The following is an 18,840-nucleotide window of genomic DNA, read 5'->3' on the forward strand; positions in this document are numbered from 1 at the left end:
CCCAATCATGTTTGTTTAGTCATAATGTCTTGCTAAATTTTGCACTTGGTTATTTTCATGGTACTATGGGAATCTTACTTCAGTATTCCTGTGTTTTGTAAGAGTTTAACCATATTCAACAAAATGTCTTTTGTCATTACTTATGTAAAACATGAAGTGTTCTATGAATCATGATTCTTAGAGCTGAATGGAACCTCAGTGAATTATTGGGTCCAGTGCCCTGGAAGAAATGACTGTCCCCACTAAATAAATAAGAAAACTGAAGTCCATAAACGCTTTCTACTGTACCCACCACACAACCAGTCAGTGGCCAGATTGGACCATTTTGTCTCCAGCCACCGAGTGAAATGTGCCTTTAATTTTTCTGGAGGTGACAGGCAGAGGAGGAGAGGGAACCCTGGGAGGGGAAATGGTAAGATTTCAAATGAAAGAGTGACTGATTAGTAATCAAGAAACAGTAGAGGAAAGGAAAGGAAGAGCCAGGTCAGAGGAGGTGAGAGACTTGAGTCAGAACTGAACTGTTCCCAACTAAATTCAAAATGTGGTTATAGTAAGTTTCCATTGGTTCTGTCTTAGAGACCTCAGAGTGATTTGAGCCAAACCAGATTGTTTATTGTCTGATCCTGAAGGGGCCAAATAAGTCCCCAGTCAAGTTCTTGGGGCTGTGATAGAGTAACAACCAGGGGAAGCTGGCTGAAGGTTTCACTTTTGACACCCATAAGAGGGGTTTTCTAGCTTGTTTCAGGAAGACGCTAGAGTAGAGGAACTGGGAGTTTTTTATACTCTAGGGGTTATTGGTAACATTTCTTGGGTTCTTCCTTTTCTTTGTCAGCAAAAATTACTCTCTTGGAAATATTCCCTTAGTATTACTATACTAAGGAGAAAGGACATCGGGCCTTTTAAGGCAGATACTGACCTTGTAAGTAAACCTTTGGTCAAGTTTTCTCCCAAAAAGTGGTTAAGAGTGTGGCTCTGGAGTTAAAATGTTTTTTTTTAAATACATTTTTATTGATTTTTTACAGAGAGGAAGGGAGAGAGATAGAGAGTTAGAAACATCAATGAGAGAGAAACATCCATCAGCTGCCTCCTGCACACTGCCTACTGGGGATGTGCCTGCAACCAAGGAACATGCCCTTGACTGGAATCGAACCTGGTACCTTTTAGTTTGCAGGCCGACCCCCTATCCACTGAGCCACACCGGTTTCAGCTGGAATTAAAATGTTTTGACTCAAACGTTGACTTTGCTATTTACTAGCTTTGTGACTTGGGGTGATTTGCATAACCTTCTTGTACCTGGGTTTCCTTACAAGTAAGATAAAAACAATAGTACCTACATAATAAAGTTATTGTAAGGTTCAAATGAGTTAATATTTGTAAATACTTGCATAAGTGTTAAATGCTTATGAGTGTTGTTAGCTCTTATTGTTATCACCTATTAGTATTTTTTTTCAATTACAGTTTACATTCAATATTATTTTGTATTAGGTTCAAATGTACAGCATGGTGGCTAGATATTTCCAGTACCCACCTGGCACCATACATAGTTATTACAATACTAGAGGCCCAGCGCACAAAATTTGTGCACAGGAAGGGGTTATCCCTCAGCCTGTCCTGTACCCTTTACAATTTGGGACCTCTCTGGGGATGTCTGATTGCTGGTTTAGGCCATATGCATATGTGATTGAGCCTTACCCGGCAGTTGGACATCCCTCTCACAATCTGGGACTGCTGGCTCCTAACTGCTCACCTGCCTGCCTGCCTGATCGCCCCTAACCACTCTGCCTGCCTGATGCCCCTAACTGCTCCCTTGCCTGCCTCATTGCTCCTAACCGCCTCTGCTTGCCTGCCTTTAACCTCTCTGCCTACCTGCCTAATCACTCCTAACTGCTCTACTCTGCTGGCCTGATCACCCTGACTGGTCTTCCCTGTAGCCTGATCCCCCTAACTGCTCTCCCCTGCCGGCCTGATCACCCTAACTGCCTCTGCCTCAGCCCTGCCACTGTGGCTTTGTCTGGAAAGACGTCCAGAAGGTCGCCCAGAAGATATCTGGTCTAATTGGCATGTTATCCTTTTATTAGTATAGATTATTTACTATATTATATACACTATGATTGACATCCCTGTGACTATTTTATAACTATCAATCTGTACTTCTCAATTCCTTCATCTTTTTCACCTAGTCCCCCAACCACCCTCCCTTCTGATAACTATCAATCTGTTCTGTGTATCTATGAGCCTGTTTCTGTTTTGATAGGGGAAGACTGAATGAGAAAAATTATAATATAGAGGCCCTGGACAAAATTATTCAGTTTGCTTTTGCCATTCCACTTCAAAAACAAAGAAATTAGTACTACTTCTCCTACCTCCTCTCATAAAGAGTTCTTTTAGTTGATTTATGTGCATTTTAATATAGGAGAAACTGGAGTTTGCTATTTTCTCCTGTGCATTATATTAGCATATATACCTTTCAATTACTTTCCCAGCTCCTCTAGAAGAGAGTTCTCAAGATGTTTTACATTTATCGCCATCTATGATGTATTTTACATGTTTAGATGATAAGATGTTCTTATTGAGGTATAATTGACATATATCATTGTATTAGTTTCAGGTGTACAGCATAATTATTTGATAGATATATGTTTATTTTGTGAAATGATTACCACAATAAGTCTAGTTAACAGCCATCACCCTATATAGTTACAGAAAATTTTTTTTTCTTGTGATGAGAATTACTAAGATCCACCCTCTTAACAGCTTTCAAATATGCAGTGCAGTATCATTAACTACTAGAGGCCCAGTGCACAAAATTTGTGCAGGGGGGCGGTGTTCTCTTCAGTCTGACCTGCACCCTCTCCAATCCGGGACCCCTCAGGGGATGTCCAACTGCCTCTCGCAATCCGGGACTACTGGCTCCTAACTGCTCACTTGCCTGCCTGTCTGATCTCCCCTAACCACCTCTGCCTGCCTGATTGCCCTTAACCACCTCTGCCTACCTGAGTGATCACTCCTAACTGCTCCCCTGCTGGCCTGATTATCCCTAACAACCTCTGCCTCACTCTGCACCTAGGGCCCAGGATTCCCTCCTCTGGCTGGTTGCAGATACCAGGAAACTGGGCTGGCTTTGCCCAGGTCAGTTGCAGCCACAGGGGATTATGGGTGGGTGGCTTGTCCCTCTCCTGGGCCCCAGCCCCAGCCTCTGGCACCTGGGACCATGGGGCATGTGGCTTGTCCCTCTTCTGGGCTGGGCCAGGCTGCAGCTGCAGGCACAGCTACTGGGACCACAGGGCGAGTGGCTTGTCCCTCTCCTGGGCTGCTGACTGGCTGGTCCCTATTCCTCTCTCCCTAGTGTGTTGAGTGTCTGAGCTGTTATGCCATTATGGTATGATGGTGTGAGGGCATGATGACCATTTGCATATTAGCTCTTTATTATATAGGATAGTCACTATTCTGTGCATTGCATTTCCATGACATTTATTTTATAACTGGAAATTTATACCTTTTGACTTCCTGCACCCATTTGTCAACCCCTACCCTCCATAAGTGGCAAACACAATCTGTTCTCTCTAGATTAGGGGTGTCGAACTCAATCAGAGAAGGGGCCAAAATCTAAAATCCAGCCTAAATCGCGGGCCGAATGGTTTACTGAACAGTCATAAACTGTCATTGTGATGGAAACGCAGCGGAGTGCAGTGATGACAGCGCGGTGCGGGCCACATTGCAAGGCCTGGCGGGACGGATTTGGCCCGCAGGCCTTGTGTTTGACACATGTGCTCTAGATACTAAGATATTAAATATCTGTTATTAATTTACTTGTAAAATACCTGATAAATACATATAATACCTAATAAACACTTGTTTTCTTTAGGAACAGTATTATAGAAAAGGTAAATCAAGGAAAGAAGCTTTAGAAAGTTGCTTAAAACTGGAGTTGGCATAAATTTAAAAAAAGTTAAAATATATGGATTGCTTCCCTTGATTTATATGCTACTTCCTAATAAATTATCAGCTCACTGAGAGAGATAACTAGAGTCATCCTCACTAGTTCTATTCACTGACACCATATATATATATATGGTGTATGTTTTGTTTTTTTCAGTCTAAGTACTGTGGAGTTTACATCTTTATTGGGGAACTTTGAGGAAGTATGCACATTTCAGCAGACACTCTGCCAAGCCTTGGAAGAATGTTCAAAGTAAGTGTCACATATTGCCATAAGGATAGCTAGCAATATTGTTTTTGTTTTATTTTCCTTTTAAGTTTTGTCTTAGACAGAGGCACTTTATATGTATGCATTTAGTACAACTTATGTAAATTGTCTCAGAGCAGAGAGGATGCACCAGGTGGTGGTACAGTGTCAAATCACTAGTTGTATTTTTGTCTTTATTTTAAAATCATATAAGTTTACTGCTTCTGGTCAGTATAAGAGACAAATAAGGTCTCAATTAACCATGGATGATGCCTTTGACATCGATTAGGTATTTTCTTTTGTACATTGTAAACTAGTTGAAAAAGTTATTCAGATTATTCATTCAGTTTCACAAGCTTGTTTTTCTCTTTTAATTACTCCTGGTATCATGTCTATTATACTAATATTTGAAAGACATGAAAAGTGGGGAAAGGAAATGTATCTTTCTATGAACCAAAAACACATATTTCATGGCTAGCTAGTTTTTGTTGTTTTTTTAAATATATTTTATTGATTTTTTACAGAGAGGAAGGGAGAGAGATAGAGAGCTAAAAATGTCAATGAGAGAGAAACACCGACCAGCTCCCTCTTGCACACCCCCTACTGGGGATGTGCCCGCAACCAATGTAAATGCCCTTGACCGGAATCGAACATGGGACCTTTCAGTCCGCAGACTGATGCTCTACCGCTGAGCCAAACCGGTTTCGGCTAGCTAGATTGTTGAGGTATTCAACTTCATACTACAAAATGAACTATATAATGATCATCAGGCAATATATATCTGTAGCAGGATTAATCTTCCAAGCAGTGTATTTTGGAGAAGTTGGTGACTTTCATTATCTATAGGGAAATTGGGGTGATTATCTGTTTCTTTTTTTTAAAAAAGTTATTTATTTAACAGTAATTTATTTCTTATTTTTTAAAAAATTCTTTATTGTTTAAAGTATTACATATAATATTACATATGTCTCCTTTTTGACCTCTCCCTGACCCCCCCCCCCCCCACCTATTTATGGGACACAGATGGTTGTCTAGGGAAGGAGATGGTAAGAGCCCACACTAAAGAGATCTGAGGAGCCATTCCAAATGCTGATAAGGATACAGATTATTCATATGGAAAGACTAAGAGAGAAGAAGCAGATTACAAATTATATTTGTGATCTTTACTTTCCATTTTATAGAGAAACATGTAGAAGAAAGGCCAATGAACATAACAAAATTGTTATAATAGGTATCTTTGAATGGTGGAATCCTGAGTACTTTCTTTCTTCCTGGTGTTTGTCTGATTTTTCCATAAATGAAAGCAGGTGGTTTGTTATTTAAAAAATCTTAAGGCCACCCTACCTAGCAAACACCAGACCACCAAGACTATGTAATACTTCTTTTTGGATTTTATTAGTTTTGTCTGTATTTGAACTTCCTCTAAATTAGCCAAGAGTATTTTTAGTGTGGATAGTAAAATTTGAATATTATAATTTTAACAACCATTTTAGAAGAAAACCCTACCTTATGATTCCAAGTAAGTATCTGACTCTATGTATTGGCCTATGTTTAGTGACTAGAGTTAAAGCAATAGTCAAGAATTTATGTTTCATGGATAAAGTGGTTGTAATATAGTTTCTCTTTTAACTTTGGCAGAATTTGAAATGTATGCATGTTCCTGGCATAATTTGAATCATCTTCCTTTCTACTCTGTTTCCTGATCTACATTGTGCTCCACCTCTTTTACCTACAGATTTCCAGAAAACCAACACAAAGTAGGAGGTTGTCTACTGAACCTCATGCCTCATTTTAAATCCATGTATTTGGCTTACTGTGCAAATCATCCTTCGGCTGTAAACGTACTCACCCAACACAGGTAAATTGTTAACATTTCCCCAAATAAACTGTTTTACAATGAGACCCTTTCCTAGTACCATTTCATTTGGAAATTAAGTTCTCTGGTAGAACTCTTAGTTATTTCCGTTCATCATGCCAGGAATTGATTCAATGTTACATGGATTGAGTATTTATCAATTCAACAAATAATCTACTGAGCACCTAATATGTGCAAGATCCTGTACTAGCTGGTGGGGATACAGCAGTTAATAAAGAAGAGAAGGTCCCTCTCTTTATGGAACATAGAATCTTGAGGGAAAGGCAGGCATGAAATTAAATATTGTAAACATGTTGTATACTAAAGGGAAATTAAAAGAATGCAGTGAGAATTTGCAACATGGTCTCGACTTAGTATGGAGTGAGGGGAAGATTGGAGAAGGTGTTCCTGAAGTAAAATTCTATTTAGATCCAATGGGTTAGCCTTTCCCTGCCCCAGTAAATGTTTTATCTGGGTTGCTGGCAAGTAGCTAAACCACTTAGATTAATCAATTTCAATTTTCTATTTTCTGGTAGGGGAAGTCTTAGTGTTATGGCTAAAAGGCAGCTATTAACATGGAAAAGTGGAAGGAAACTAACACTGTGAATTTTGTGGCAGGTACTTTAAGCAAAGGGCTTATAATAATCGTATACTGGATATAAATTGTTTCTGATTCAATGGAGAGCAACAGAATAGTAGTGTCTCCTTTAAGAGTTCTTGCAAGGGACTAGGAGAAATCTTCTACCTCCCCTTACCCTCTGATTACCTATCCCTGACACATTTGCTGAGACCTTTATCTGGGCCAGAGTACTGTATGATAGGCTTAAAGATGCAGTTTTAACTTTGAAATTATGTGCTAGAAATCTGGGTGGGACAGTAGCAAGAACAATACACATAGGCTCTTAGGACTTAACCTGGAGACTAGATTCATAATGGACACAAATTCTGGAGACTGCTCAATAATGAAAAGAATATTCTTCTCTTAATCTGGCCCAAACGTGAACTCCTAGAGCAAGGCTAGAACACTAGTTGATACTGACCCTTAGAAGTGGCAGTAATTTTTGTATGTTGGGCACCAGATATACCATGTTTCCCCGAAAATAAGACATCCTCTGAAAATAAGACCTACTTACAGGTTTCCTTCTGAGTGAAATATAAGGCATCCCCCTGAAAATAAGGCCCCCTCTAGGCTCTGTCTCAGAATGCGATTGCTAAACATGAGAGATTTGGTCCACTGATTCTGAAAGAAATGGAGTCACAAGAAATTCACCAGGAAATTCAGGAATTGGATTGTTATGATGATGTTCCAGAAGATGATGACATGATTGTCGTTGAATAAATGAGTAAATTCTTGATACTGTAGGATTCACAGTTTGTCTGGTTTGTGTTGACAACTACCGTACTACTGTACCGTATACAGGTAATAAATTTCCTTTATTTTCATTTAACAATAAATGTGTACCATATTCTTCTTCATGGAAAAAGAAGACATCCCCTGAAAATAAGACCTAGAGCATCTTTGAGAGCAAAAATTAATATAAGACATTGTCTTATTTTTAGGGAAACAGGGTAGGATTCTCTTTCACGTCCCGCGTGGAAAGGGTTCCAATTCAGGGTTTGAGTTCTGGAGAAGGGCCACACATGAAATGAAAGGAGACTTGAGACTTGAAGAAATTCAACTTGGCGATATGGGGGGCCAGGTGGTAGTCCAACTCTAGTGGGAGAACTACTCCCTGCTCTGGCCCTGCCATCCCCTTTGATTGAGGCTTTGGGGAAAGCATCTTAGGCAACATAAACAGAAATTTACATGTAGCCTTTAGGCAGGAAATAAAACCAGATGGAGGCTGCTTCAGCTAACAATGTCTCAACTAAAGGGTGAGTGGTTAGAGCAATTAAGGTTGTTGTCCAGCCTTCCTGGCTTCCTGTCAACATCTCTCTTTTTAGTGAAACTGATTTGTTTTCCAGCAAATTTTGTGTGTGTGTGTGTGTGTGTGTGTTTGTGGTTTTTTTTCCTGATTGTAAAGAGCTTTATTGACTTCATAGAGCTGTTGTGTAAGGACATTTTTAATATATTTTATTGATTTTACACAGATAGGAATTGAGAGGGACAGAGAGTTAGAAGCATCGATGAGAGAGAATCATCAATCAGCTGCCTCTTGCACACCCCCCACTGGGGATGTGCCCGAAACCAAGGTACATGCCCTTGACTGGAATAGAACCTGGGACCTTTCAGTCCTCAGGCTGACGCTCTATCCACTGAGCCAAACCGGTCCCGGCATGTAAGGACATTTTTAATGTAGAATTCAGCAGTTTCTATTTGAAGGTACATTTTATTCTCCCTATCAAAGTTATGAATTCTTATAGAATAGTAAATATGAAAGTTGAGTTTATAGAAAGAGAAGCCATGACTCTGGGTTATTTAGGCAAGTGGCCCAACTGCTTAAAGCTCATACTAGCTAATAATAACACTGACTATGTGCCAGGCACTTGATTTAAAAGTCTATAGCAGATATCAAGTTATGCTACACTGCAATAATAATAATAATAATAATAATAATAATAATAATAATAAAAAGCCTGCTATTGAAACAAGAACAGGCATATAGATAAATGGAACAGAATAGAGAACCCAGAAATTGACTCAAGCCAATTAATATTTGACAAAGGGGGCAAGAGCATACAATGGAGTCTCTTCAATAAATGGTATTGAGAAAATTGGACAGTTACATGCAAAAAAAAAAAAAAAAAAAGAAGAAAAAGAAAGAAAATAAACTAGACCATTAACTTACACCACACACAAAAATAAATTCAAAGTGGATAAACGACTTAAATGTAAGATGGGAAACCATGAAAATCTTAGAAAAAGTTACTAGTATAAGCAGCATAATAGCGGACATTGTTGTAGCAATATCTTTACCAATACAGCTTCTAGGGCAAAAGAAACCAAGTAGAAAATAAACAGATGGGACTACATCAAAATAAAAAGCTTCTAAACAGCAAAAGAAACCATTAACAAAGTTAAAGGGAGCCCACTGTATGTGAGAACATATTTGGAAAAGATACATTTGATAAGAAGTTAATATCCAAAATATATAAGGAATGCATACAACTTAAAAGGAACACAAAACATCCCAGTTAAAAAATGGGCAAAGGACCTAGAGACTTCTCCAAAGTGGATATACAGATGGCCAGGAGATGTATGAAAAAATGGTCAGTCACTAATCATCAGAGAGATGCAAATTAAAACAACAATGAGGTATCAGCTCACACCTGTCAGAATGGCTACCATCAACAAATCAAAAAATGACAAGTGCTGCCAAGGATGTGGAGGAAAGGGAACGCTAGTTCACTGCTGCTGGGAATGCCGACTGGTGCAGCCACTGTGAAGAACAGTATGGAGTTGTCTAAAAATATTAAATATGGAACTCCTACTTGACTAGTAATCCAACTTCTAGGAATATAGACAAAGAAACCCAAAGCATCAATCAGAAATAATGTATGCACCCCTACATTCATAGAAGTGTTATTTACCATAGCTAAGATCTGGATTACTTAGTGTTTTCTACATATAAAATCTTGTTATCTGTAAACAGAGATCATTTTACTTCCTTTTTCATTTGGATGGCTTTTAATTATTTTTGTGTCTAATCGCTCTATCTAAGACTTCCAGTATAATGTTGAATTAAAGTAGCAAAAGTGGACATCCATACCTTGTTCTGAATCTTATAGGGAAAGCTTTCAGTTTTTCACAATTGAGTATGATGTTAACTGTATGCTTTTCATCTATGGCCTTTTAATGTTAATGTAATTTCTTTCTATTCCTAATTAGTTGTGTGTTTTTTTTTAATAAAAAAGAGTGTTAAATCTTGTCAAATGCCTTTTCTACATCTATTGGAATGATTGTGTGATTTTTATCCTTTGTCCTTTTAATGTGGTGTTGATTGATTTTCATGTATTGAACTATTCTTGCATCCTAGGGATAAATCTCACTTGGTCATGGTGTATAATCCTTTTAGTATGCTGTTGAATTTGGTTTGCTAGTGTTTTGTTGAGGATTTTTGCATCTATATTAATTGGGATATTGGCCTGTAACTTTTCTTTCTTTTCTTTTTTTTTTTTTTTTTTTTTTTTTTTTTACAATTGAGATAACATTAATTGATAGCATTATATGAGTTTCAGATGGACAATACTATATTTTTTTCTTTTTTCTTATTGTTGAAACTATTACAGATGTCCCTTTGTTTGTTTTTCTCAATGACCTCTTCCACCCCGCACCAGCCTTTCCCAGGCCTTCACCACTCTATTATCTGTGAATACTGTAATTTGATATCTGTATACACTATAATGTGCTTACCACCAAAAGTCTAGTTTCCATCTATCACCATATACTAACCTTTACCCATTTTGCCCTATCCCACCTTCTTCAATTCTGGTAACCATCAATCTGTTGTCAGTATCTATATGTTTGTTTTTGTGCATTTTTTTTTTTGGCTTGTTTCTTTTTTTAGTTTTATTTTCCAAATATGAGTGAATTTCACAACTTTTGTTTTTTCTTTTTAAAAAATATATTTTATTGATTTTTTACAGAGAGGAAAGGAGAGGGATAGAAACCTCTAGAGAGCTAGAAACCTCGTTGAGAGAGAAACATCGACCAGCTGCCTCCTGCTCACCCCCTACCGGGGATGTGCCCGCAACCAATGTACATGCCCTTGACCAGAATCAAACCTGGGACCTTTCAATCTGCAGACCGACGCTCTATCCACTGAGCCAAACTGGTTTCAGCTATTTTTCCATTTGACTTATTTCACTTAACATAATACTCTCAAGATCCATCCATGTTGCAAATGCCAATGTTTCCTCTTTTTTTTATAGCTGAGTAGTATTTCACTCTATCTATCTATCTATCTATCTATCTATCTATCTATGTATCTATCTATGTATCTATCTATGTATCTATCTATGCATCTATCTATCTATCATCTATCTAGTCACATGTTTTTTACCCAATCATCTGTTGATGAACACTTTGGTTGCTTCTGTGTTTTGTGAAAAGTTATTGTAAATAATGGTGCTATAAACATGGGGATGCAGATATCTTTTCCAGATAGTTGATTTTGTTTCCTTTGGATAAATACCCAGAAATGGAATTACTAAATCATATGGTATAATTATCTTTAATATTTTGAAGAACTTCCATACTGTTTTCTGTAGTGGCTGCACCAATTTACATTCCCACCAATAATGCACAAGTGTTCCCTTTTCTCCACATCCTCCCCAATACTTGTTACCTCTTGTATTTTTTATGATAGCCATTCTAACATATGTGAGGCGATAGCTCATTGTGGGTTCGATTTGTATTTCCCTGCTGATTAGTGATATTGAACACCTCTTCATGTACCTGTTGGTGATTTGCATGTCTTCTTTGGAAAGATGTCTTTTCAGTTCCTTTGGCCATTTGCTAATTTGATTGTTTCTTTGCTATTGAGTTGTATGAATCAGATTTGTGATTTGCAAATATTTTTTCTCATTAATAGGCCATCTTTTCATTTTGTTGGTTTCCTTTGCTGTGCAGAAGCTTTTTAGTTTGAATAGTCTGATTTGTTTATTTATTTTTTTGTTACTTGTGCATTTTCTAAGTACTGGGCTTCAGTTTCTTTGAATTTCCTAGTTGTTTTTTCTCTATCTTTGTGTTTCTAAGTATTCTTTTTAAAATAGAGTCTGAGTCTTTAGCTCTCTCAATTGTAATCCTGATATTGTACTGGAGTTCTATTGATGTGGTGGCAAGGTGTGCTGGAGGGGATGCAGTCTATAGTCTTATAAATAAATTTAATTTTTAATGGACCTGTGTTCCTAAACTTTGACCTTTAGAAATATTTCTTAGCCTTTTCTTTTTCTCCTCTCATTTATGACAGGAAGATGAGAGAGAGTTGGAGCTGGCCTCTTGTGCCTTCCCAAGTTAGGTAAAGCTCTGGCAAGCTAGATTCTCTTGGAGAGCAAGCCTTTGTTATGGTGAATGTTCTAGGAGCTTTTCACAGTTCTTTCTCTTCTCTGAACCACAAGGGAATTTTTCTCAGATTTTTACCATGAGAACCTGAGATGCAGAACCCACAAAAGTGTTGGGGTCCCCAAGGCTGGGTTCCTGGAAGTTTTTAATTGTCAAGCTAGTTAACATTCATACTCTTGCAATTCATCAAAATTACCATTTGTGTTTTCCTATTAATTATTGTCTCCAGTGGCTTCTTCTGAGGGAAACTGATCTCAGCTCTTATTATCAGTATTTTCCTGTCTTTGCAGATTTGAGGGTGGTGATTTTATTGTAATTTCAATTCTCATTGAATCTAAAAAAATAAAATTTCATTTTGTTGAGTGTGTTTTTTTCTTATTACGAAGACAGCAAGGATGCCTTTTAAGCTCTTTACACGGCAGAGCTGAAAAACAACAACAAAACAAAACTGTTAATATTTAAAAAAAATTTTAGTGGTTATTTTGAGGCTTTCCATATGTATCTTAACTTGTTAATATCTACTTCATGTTTACACTAATGTAATTCTAATGAGATACACAGATGTTACTCCTAGTATCTGTCTCCTCTTTCCCTTTTGTGGCATTGTTATATATGTTACAAGCACAATAATACATAGTTATACTGGTAATGATTGTTTAATATACTTTTATATCTACAAATGAAACTGGGAGAAGAAAGGAGAGTAAGGATATATTTATGTCATTTTAAAAATTAATATTCTTATTTGTTATTTGGTTATCATTTCTGTGGATTTGAGTTACTATCTGGTATCATATCGTTATTCCGATAGAACTTTGCTCCCAACCACCTCCATTGTACTTGCCTTTGTAAAATATTTTACATTTCTATATGCTATAGGTCCAACAGTACAATTACATAATATTACTTTATAATATCATTTTTATATCAGTTAAGAGAAGGAGAAATATATATTTATAATTGCATGATTACTTTTCATAATTGCATGATTATCTTTACTGGTATTCTATGTTTTTATATGTTGATTTGTATTAACATACAAATTTACTTGCTTTTATACTGTAAGTTGAGTATTTCTTGGAAAGTGGGTCTTCTAGCAAAGAATTCTCTCAATTTTTTATTATTTGAGATTGTTTTCATTCCAATTTTTTTGCAAGATACTTTGAATGGATACAGAATTATTGGTTAGTAGCTTAGTTTTTTCATTACTCTGAGTATGTCATTCCACTGCTTTCTAACCCCCATTAATTCTGATAAAAATTAGTTATGAATTTTATTCAGTTTTCCTAGCCCATGATGAGTTGTTTTTCCTTTTCCTTTTTCTTTTTTTCAAGATTTTCTTTTTGTCTGTCCTTAAGCATTTTTACTATAATTTGTCTGTGGATTTCTTTGCATTTAATCCTAGTTGGAATTCATTGAGCTTCTTAAATGTGTATATTAATATTTTTCTCGAGTTTTGGAAATTTTTAATCATTATTTTTTCTATTTATCTGTTTCATCTCTTTTTGGTACTCTCATCATGCATATGTTGTACTTAAAGATGACCCACATGTCTCTGAAGCTCATTCATTTTTCTTTATTTTTTTCTCCCCCCCCCCCCCCAGATTGTATTATCTCTGTCATTCTATCTTTAGGTTCATTGATTCTTTCTTATGCCAGTTGAGATATATCATTGAGAACTTCTAGTGAAAATTTAAAATTCAGTTATTGTACATTGTAACTCCAGAATTTCCATTTGGTGCTTTCAAATAATTTCTCGCTACTCTCTATTTGATAAGACACTATCATAGCTTTCTTTAATTCTTTAAGCATAGTTTCCTTTTTTCCTTAACACATTATAATTAATACTTTGAAGTTTTTATTAAATCTGACATTTTGTCACATTCACAAATCATTTCTGTTGTCTTTTCCATCCCAATCTGTGTATGGATCACACAATCCTGTTTATTTTTTTAAAATCCACACTTGCCAAGAATTTAGCTTCATCAACTCAGAATTGAAGCTGATGAGACGTGCTAGTGAGATCTTTTATCCTTGAATTGGGATCTGAGGGGAGAGAGAGGACTGTCTTGGCCACCCTGGCCTGGAATGGAGCTTGTGTCAAGATGAGTTGGAAAGAAAGGAGAGTGGGAGATAGCAGGTCATGGCTCAATGCCTGAACTCTCCCTGTTCTGAGTTTCAAAATATTTTCTTGAATGTGTTTTTTCATGCATCATATGTCATTGAGACAATTTCCAGAGACTTAAAATTGTTTTTTTCTATGGTTCCCACCAGCTATGCTTGTTTCACTGGGAAACAGGTCTATGGAGCATCTCATGCCACCATACTAAAAGTAAAACTTCTTACCATTTCCTTTTAAGCTCCTTTGTGCCACTCCTTGATCTCAGTGTAATTTTTGTTTTACCACTTTAATATTGTTTCAGTTTACAATTCTTCCACCTAGAAGTTTTATTACCCAAAGTAATTCATTTACTTCTAAGCTGTAGTTTCCTCACTTGTAAAATGAGGATAAAATCACCTACTTTGTAGGGTTGGTATGAGGATTAAATGAAATAATGTATATGAAGTCTATAGCATAAAGCACAAGGTAGTTGTTGTTACTCCCCATTTCTACTTTATTCGCCTTCTATCAGCTTCTAATTATTTTTTTTGAAAAAAAAATGGGATATTTCAAGTACACAAAGCATTCAGCTTAATTATAGCTGCAATTGGAGTCATGTGTATATTTTCCAATATTTCCTGCTTCCCCCTCCCTCATCAGAGGGAACCACAATCTTGAATTTGTTTTGATCATTTCCAAGAATGTTTTCATACATCACAACCTATCTTCAATAAAGAAAAAATGCTTTAAGGGCATTTTTCCTGTGATGGGTGCAGAAACATCCTGTGTGTATAAGGACAGATTTCTTAATACCAATAAAAAGAGATACTCACAGTTCTTTTTTTTTCCTTTTAGTCCGAGAACAGCAATTTTGGATAAATATCAGGAAGAAATGGTGTACCTCAAACAACAGCCTTTTGTAGTATTTAGAGATCTTTCTGTGGTAACTCTGTGTGCTAAAATGTTACTGACCAAATTTATCCATATTATGAATTTAATTTTATAAATAACAATAGAGATTTCTTCTAACTTTATGATTTAAAGTGTGTTACATTTGTTAATTTTAAGATTCTCAACTTTTGGAGGAATTATTTTACGCTGTTTGTTTGATTTTTGCTTAGTGATTTATTTATTTTTTTTTAGATTTATAATATCCTTAGAAATGGAAGAAGATTCACTGGAATCTCTTAGAATTGATTTTTTTTCCATTTTTAAATTAAGGTATTATATGTGTACTTATAGAATTTAATTTTTATTTACTGGTTTATTTACATGTAAGAGGTGAAAATTCAATGATAATACTTGGGATTTTCCTCAGATGTGCTAATATTATCTCAGCTATTTTACAAGCATCTTTAATTTATGCTGGCATACTAGAGGAAAAGCATAGCTGAATAAAATTCACAGAAAATTCAGATGAAAATCCTGTGTTAGCGGAAGTTTGAAGATGAAATAAAGACATTAGTGGATTTCTGTTCCTTCCCTGACAAATTGTAAGCAGGAAAAACACTCCTGGCCTGAGCAGACCAGTCAGTTGAACTGAATCCTTTTGGCCTGCAGGTGGCAATATCATACCAGAAATTAGTGTGGCAGCTGGCAATGAGAAAGCATGCGCCTTAACACTGTATGATTACCTGTGGTGCCTTATAAAAAAATGCAGTAATTTATCATCTGAATTTGGATATATAAGCAGACTCCAGTCATGGTGTGTTCGCAGATTTACATATATTTGAATAGCTGCCCCGGTCTTTTACTATCCCCTGGGTGAGGTTTTTTGGGATTTCCCCCTTTTCTCCCCTTTGGCTTGCTGTTGTAGCTCATGTTTCTCTTTTTACAAAAATACCCACTTTCTTCCCATGCTTCAGTGTGGTGTCCATTCTTTGCATGAGGGAGAAGGACCTGGAGTTAATAGAGAGGAGGAGATATTTGGTGCTAAGACAGATCTGTGTCTATTGCAACAACTACTATAAAAACCACAGCTGTATTTTTTTTTTTTGTACTTTTCCTCTTCTTAGTTTTATTAACTCTCTGTTACTACTGTTGTCAGCAGTGAAGACTAGGAAAAACTCAAAGAATGGTGTCCTTGCTTTGGGGACAAGGAGCACAGGAAAAAAAGCTGAGATTAGATTCTGTTCTGTTTCTGTCTTTGAGCATCCAGGGAAAGGAGAAAGTGAGACTGGACACAAACAAAATATGGTGGGGACAAAAAAACAAACAAACAAAAAACCCTCCGAAAACAGCAGACAGCCTAGTCTCTGGGACTGGATAAATGAAAAAGGGCTAGTAGGTAACTACTCAACCCAATAGAGCGGCCTTGGAATTTTCCACTGGCCAGAGGCCAGGGCCTCCCAGATCCTCATGTCTCACCTTACCTTTCCAGGCCACAGTGATTCCCATGAAAGGCTGGTATGAAGAGGAAATAAATATCTGATCCTTTTCTAGCTGTTCTAGGTAGAGTTATTATTATTCAAAGTAGCAATCTTATGCAGAGGTTCCACAAAAACACAGGTACATGATATGGTTAAGCTCTGTAGTTATATTACAATGTAAGATAGTTTTCTTGAGCTTTCAGCCCAACCCAGAACCTCATCCACCATGAATTTTATGAGGTAAATATATGTAGAGTTTCAAACGAGGTTTATACATTGAGAAATGCTTCTGTTGTGTCATATCATACATATAGAACATGTTAAGCTTGACAAGGAAGTCTTAACTCACATTTCAAACAAGCTGTATAAAATTAAAACTGCATTTTAAAGACAGATTGTTCTTTGAGATAATGATATACAGGGTGGGCAGAAGTAGATTTACAGTTGTTCATATAGAAAATAATACAATAATTAATTAATATTAATACAAGAATAAACTCTGTGTGTCCCATACTCACAACTGTAAACCTACTTTTGCCATAACCTGTATTGATTCTTGTGTATATTAATTTGTATATTAAATTTATTTGGCTAAATGAAAATGTACATTTTATAATCTATTTATCATAAAAGACAGTTGCTTTATGAGATAGCTTTGTTCTTTTGTTGTACTAGTATAATGTTCTTTTCTTTTTTAAAATTTATTTTTCAATTACAGTAGTAAAATATATTTTTTTATTTCCAATAACCAGTGTTCTCATTATATTGAAAAATTTAAAAGCTTTTTATAATATTTAATAAGCCTAGAAGTTAAAATATGCATGAGAAGCAATAACAGCGAACACATTACATTTGCTTTTATTTTTTGTATCACTTATATTAGAGTAGAATGTTGAGGATATGCGCAGTTACTTAGTCATGGAAAGAAAAAAGTTAGACTTGTTTAGTAAATTGAAAAGAAATTAGGAAAGTGATTTTCTCTAAATTACATTTCTACTCAAATGCACTCTCCAAGTCCCAGTTATTTTCCTAATTATATTTTATATTCCATGAATTTGTAAACCTCTTTGTGCACTTTATGCTTTTGGTTGGAAATTAAACATTAATTGAATTTCAATTAAAAATGTAGTTTTTAAATTTTATTTATTAAAAATGTAGTTTTAAAAGATGCTATCTTTAGCAAGGCATTTGCCTTGAAATAATAATAACAATGCATCTAATGACTACTTTAAAATTTATAAAATACTTTCCTATACAGAGGCAGTATGGTGTCTTGGAAAAACCTGAGGCTTTGACTTCACATTTGGGTATGAACCCCAACTTAGCCATGTACATGCTGTTACTCATTCTTCTTGAGACTCAAGTTTCTCATCTGTAAAATGAGGATAACACCTGTGTTGAAATGTTGTGAATCTATAAAAATAGAAGCATAATATGCTAATTAGGCCAGACGTCCTTCCAGATGACCTTTCAGATGAAGCCGAGGCTGCAAGGGGAGCCCGGGTCCTGGGTTCCAGAGGGAAGCCAGTGCTGGCAGCCGGGGGAAGGAAGGCTTACTCTCGCACGAATTTCGTGCATCAGGCCTCTAGTATTAAATAAGAACCAATGTATGCAAGGATCTTAGCATGGAATAGTAGCCTTACAAACCCCAAGTATTTAATCTTAATAATTGTAGTAGGAAGTAGATTTTATTTTTATTTTACAGATGAGTCATCTGAGGCTAGGTCACTGATCCAGGGTCACCAGATCTATTGTGGTTTTGTTGTTGTTGTTTGGTTGTTTTTTTGAAAATCCATTATTATTATTTTTAAATTTTTATTATTAAATTTACTAGGGTGACATTGGTTAATATGATCATATAGGCTTCAGGTGTAGGTTTCTATGTTACAAGATTTGTATCTTGCACTGTGTGCCCACAGCAAATCTGTTTTATGACTCCAAGTTTTGGGCACTTCTCTCCCTTCAGCTGCTTTTGGAGCAAGATTGCAAAAACTGCTAAAATAATATTAATTATTAAATATGACCACTCAGATGCGATTTACCTTTCCTTAAGGCAGCGATTCTTAGTCCTTTCCCCCCTCTGACACACATGTGATACTCAAGGACGCTGAGACATTAGCTGAAGCTCCATCCTTTTCTCTCCTGTTAAAAAGAAAACATAGAAGGAGAATGTCTGTTAATAGGGATAACCTATAATCCACACCATTCTCAACCCTCCTAGTATTTAATAATGATAACAAGTTTCATTGAACACATTTCACAACTTATTGCAGTGCATCACAGTTGGGGACCACTGGATAAGATGTGTCCTAGGGACAATAAGTA

General features: G+C 36.3%; 1 protein-coding gene across 4 annotated transcripts in view; it reads left to right on the forward strand.

Annotated features, from left to right (window-relative positions):
• ARHGEF6 (Rac/Cdc42 guanine nucleotide exchange factor 6) overlaps positions 1-18,840 on the forward strand; it is a 131,541-nt gene that overhangs the window by 83,914 nt on the left and 28,787 nt on the right. For all 4 annotated transcript variants that reach the window (XM_045583483.1, XM_036443454.2, XM_045583482.1 and 1 more), the window contains 2 exons: positions 4,097-4,192; positions 5,922-6,044. In XM_045583483.1, coding sequence (XP_045439439.1) covers positions 4,097-4,192; positions 5,922-6,044 — 219 coding nt within the window. The remainder of the gene's footprint in view (positions 1-4,096; positions 4,193-5,921; positions 6,045-18,840) is intronic.

Source organism: Pipistrellus kuhlii, unplaced genomic scaffold (assembly GCF_014108245.1).
Source record: "Pipistrellus kuhlii isolate mPipKuh1 unplaced genomic scaffold, mPipKuh1.p scaffold_m20_p_19, whole genome shotgun sequence".
In the NCBI taxonomy this organism is placed as follows: Eukaryota; Metazoa; Chordata; class Mammalia; order Chiroptera; family Vespertilionidae; genus Pipistrellus; species Pipistrellus kuhlii.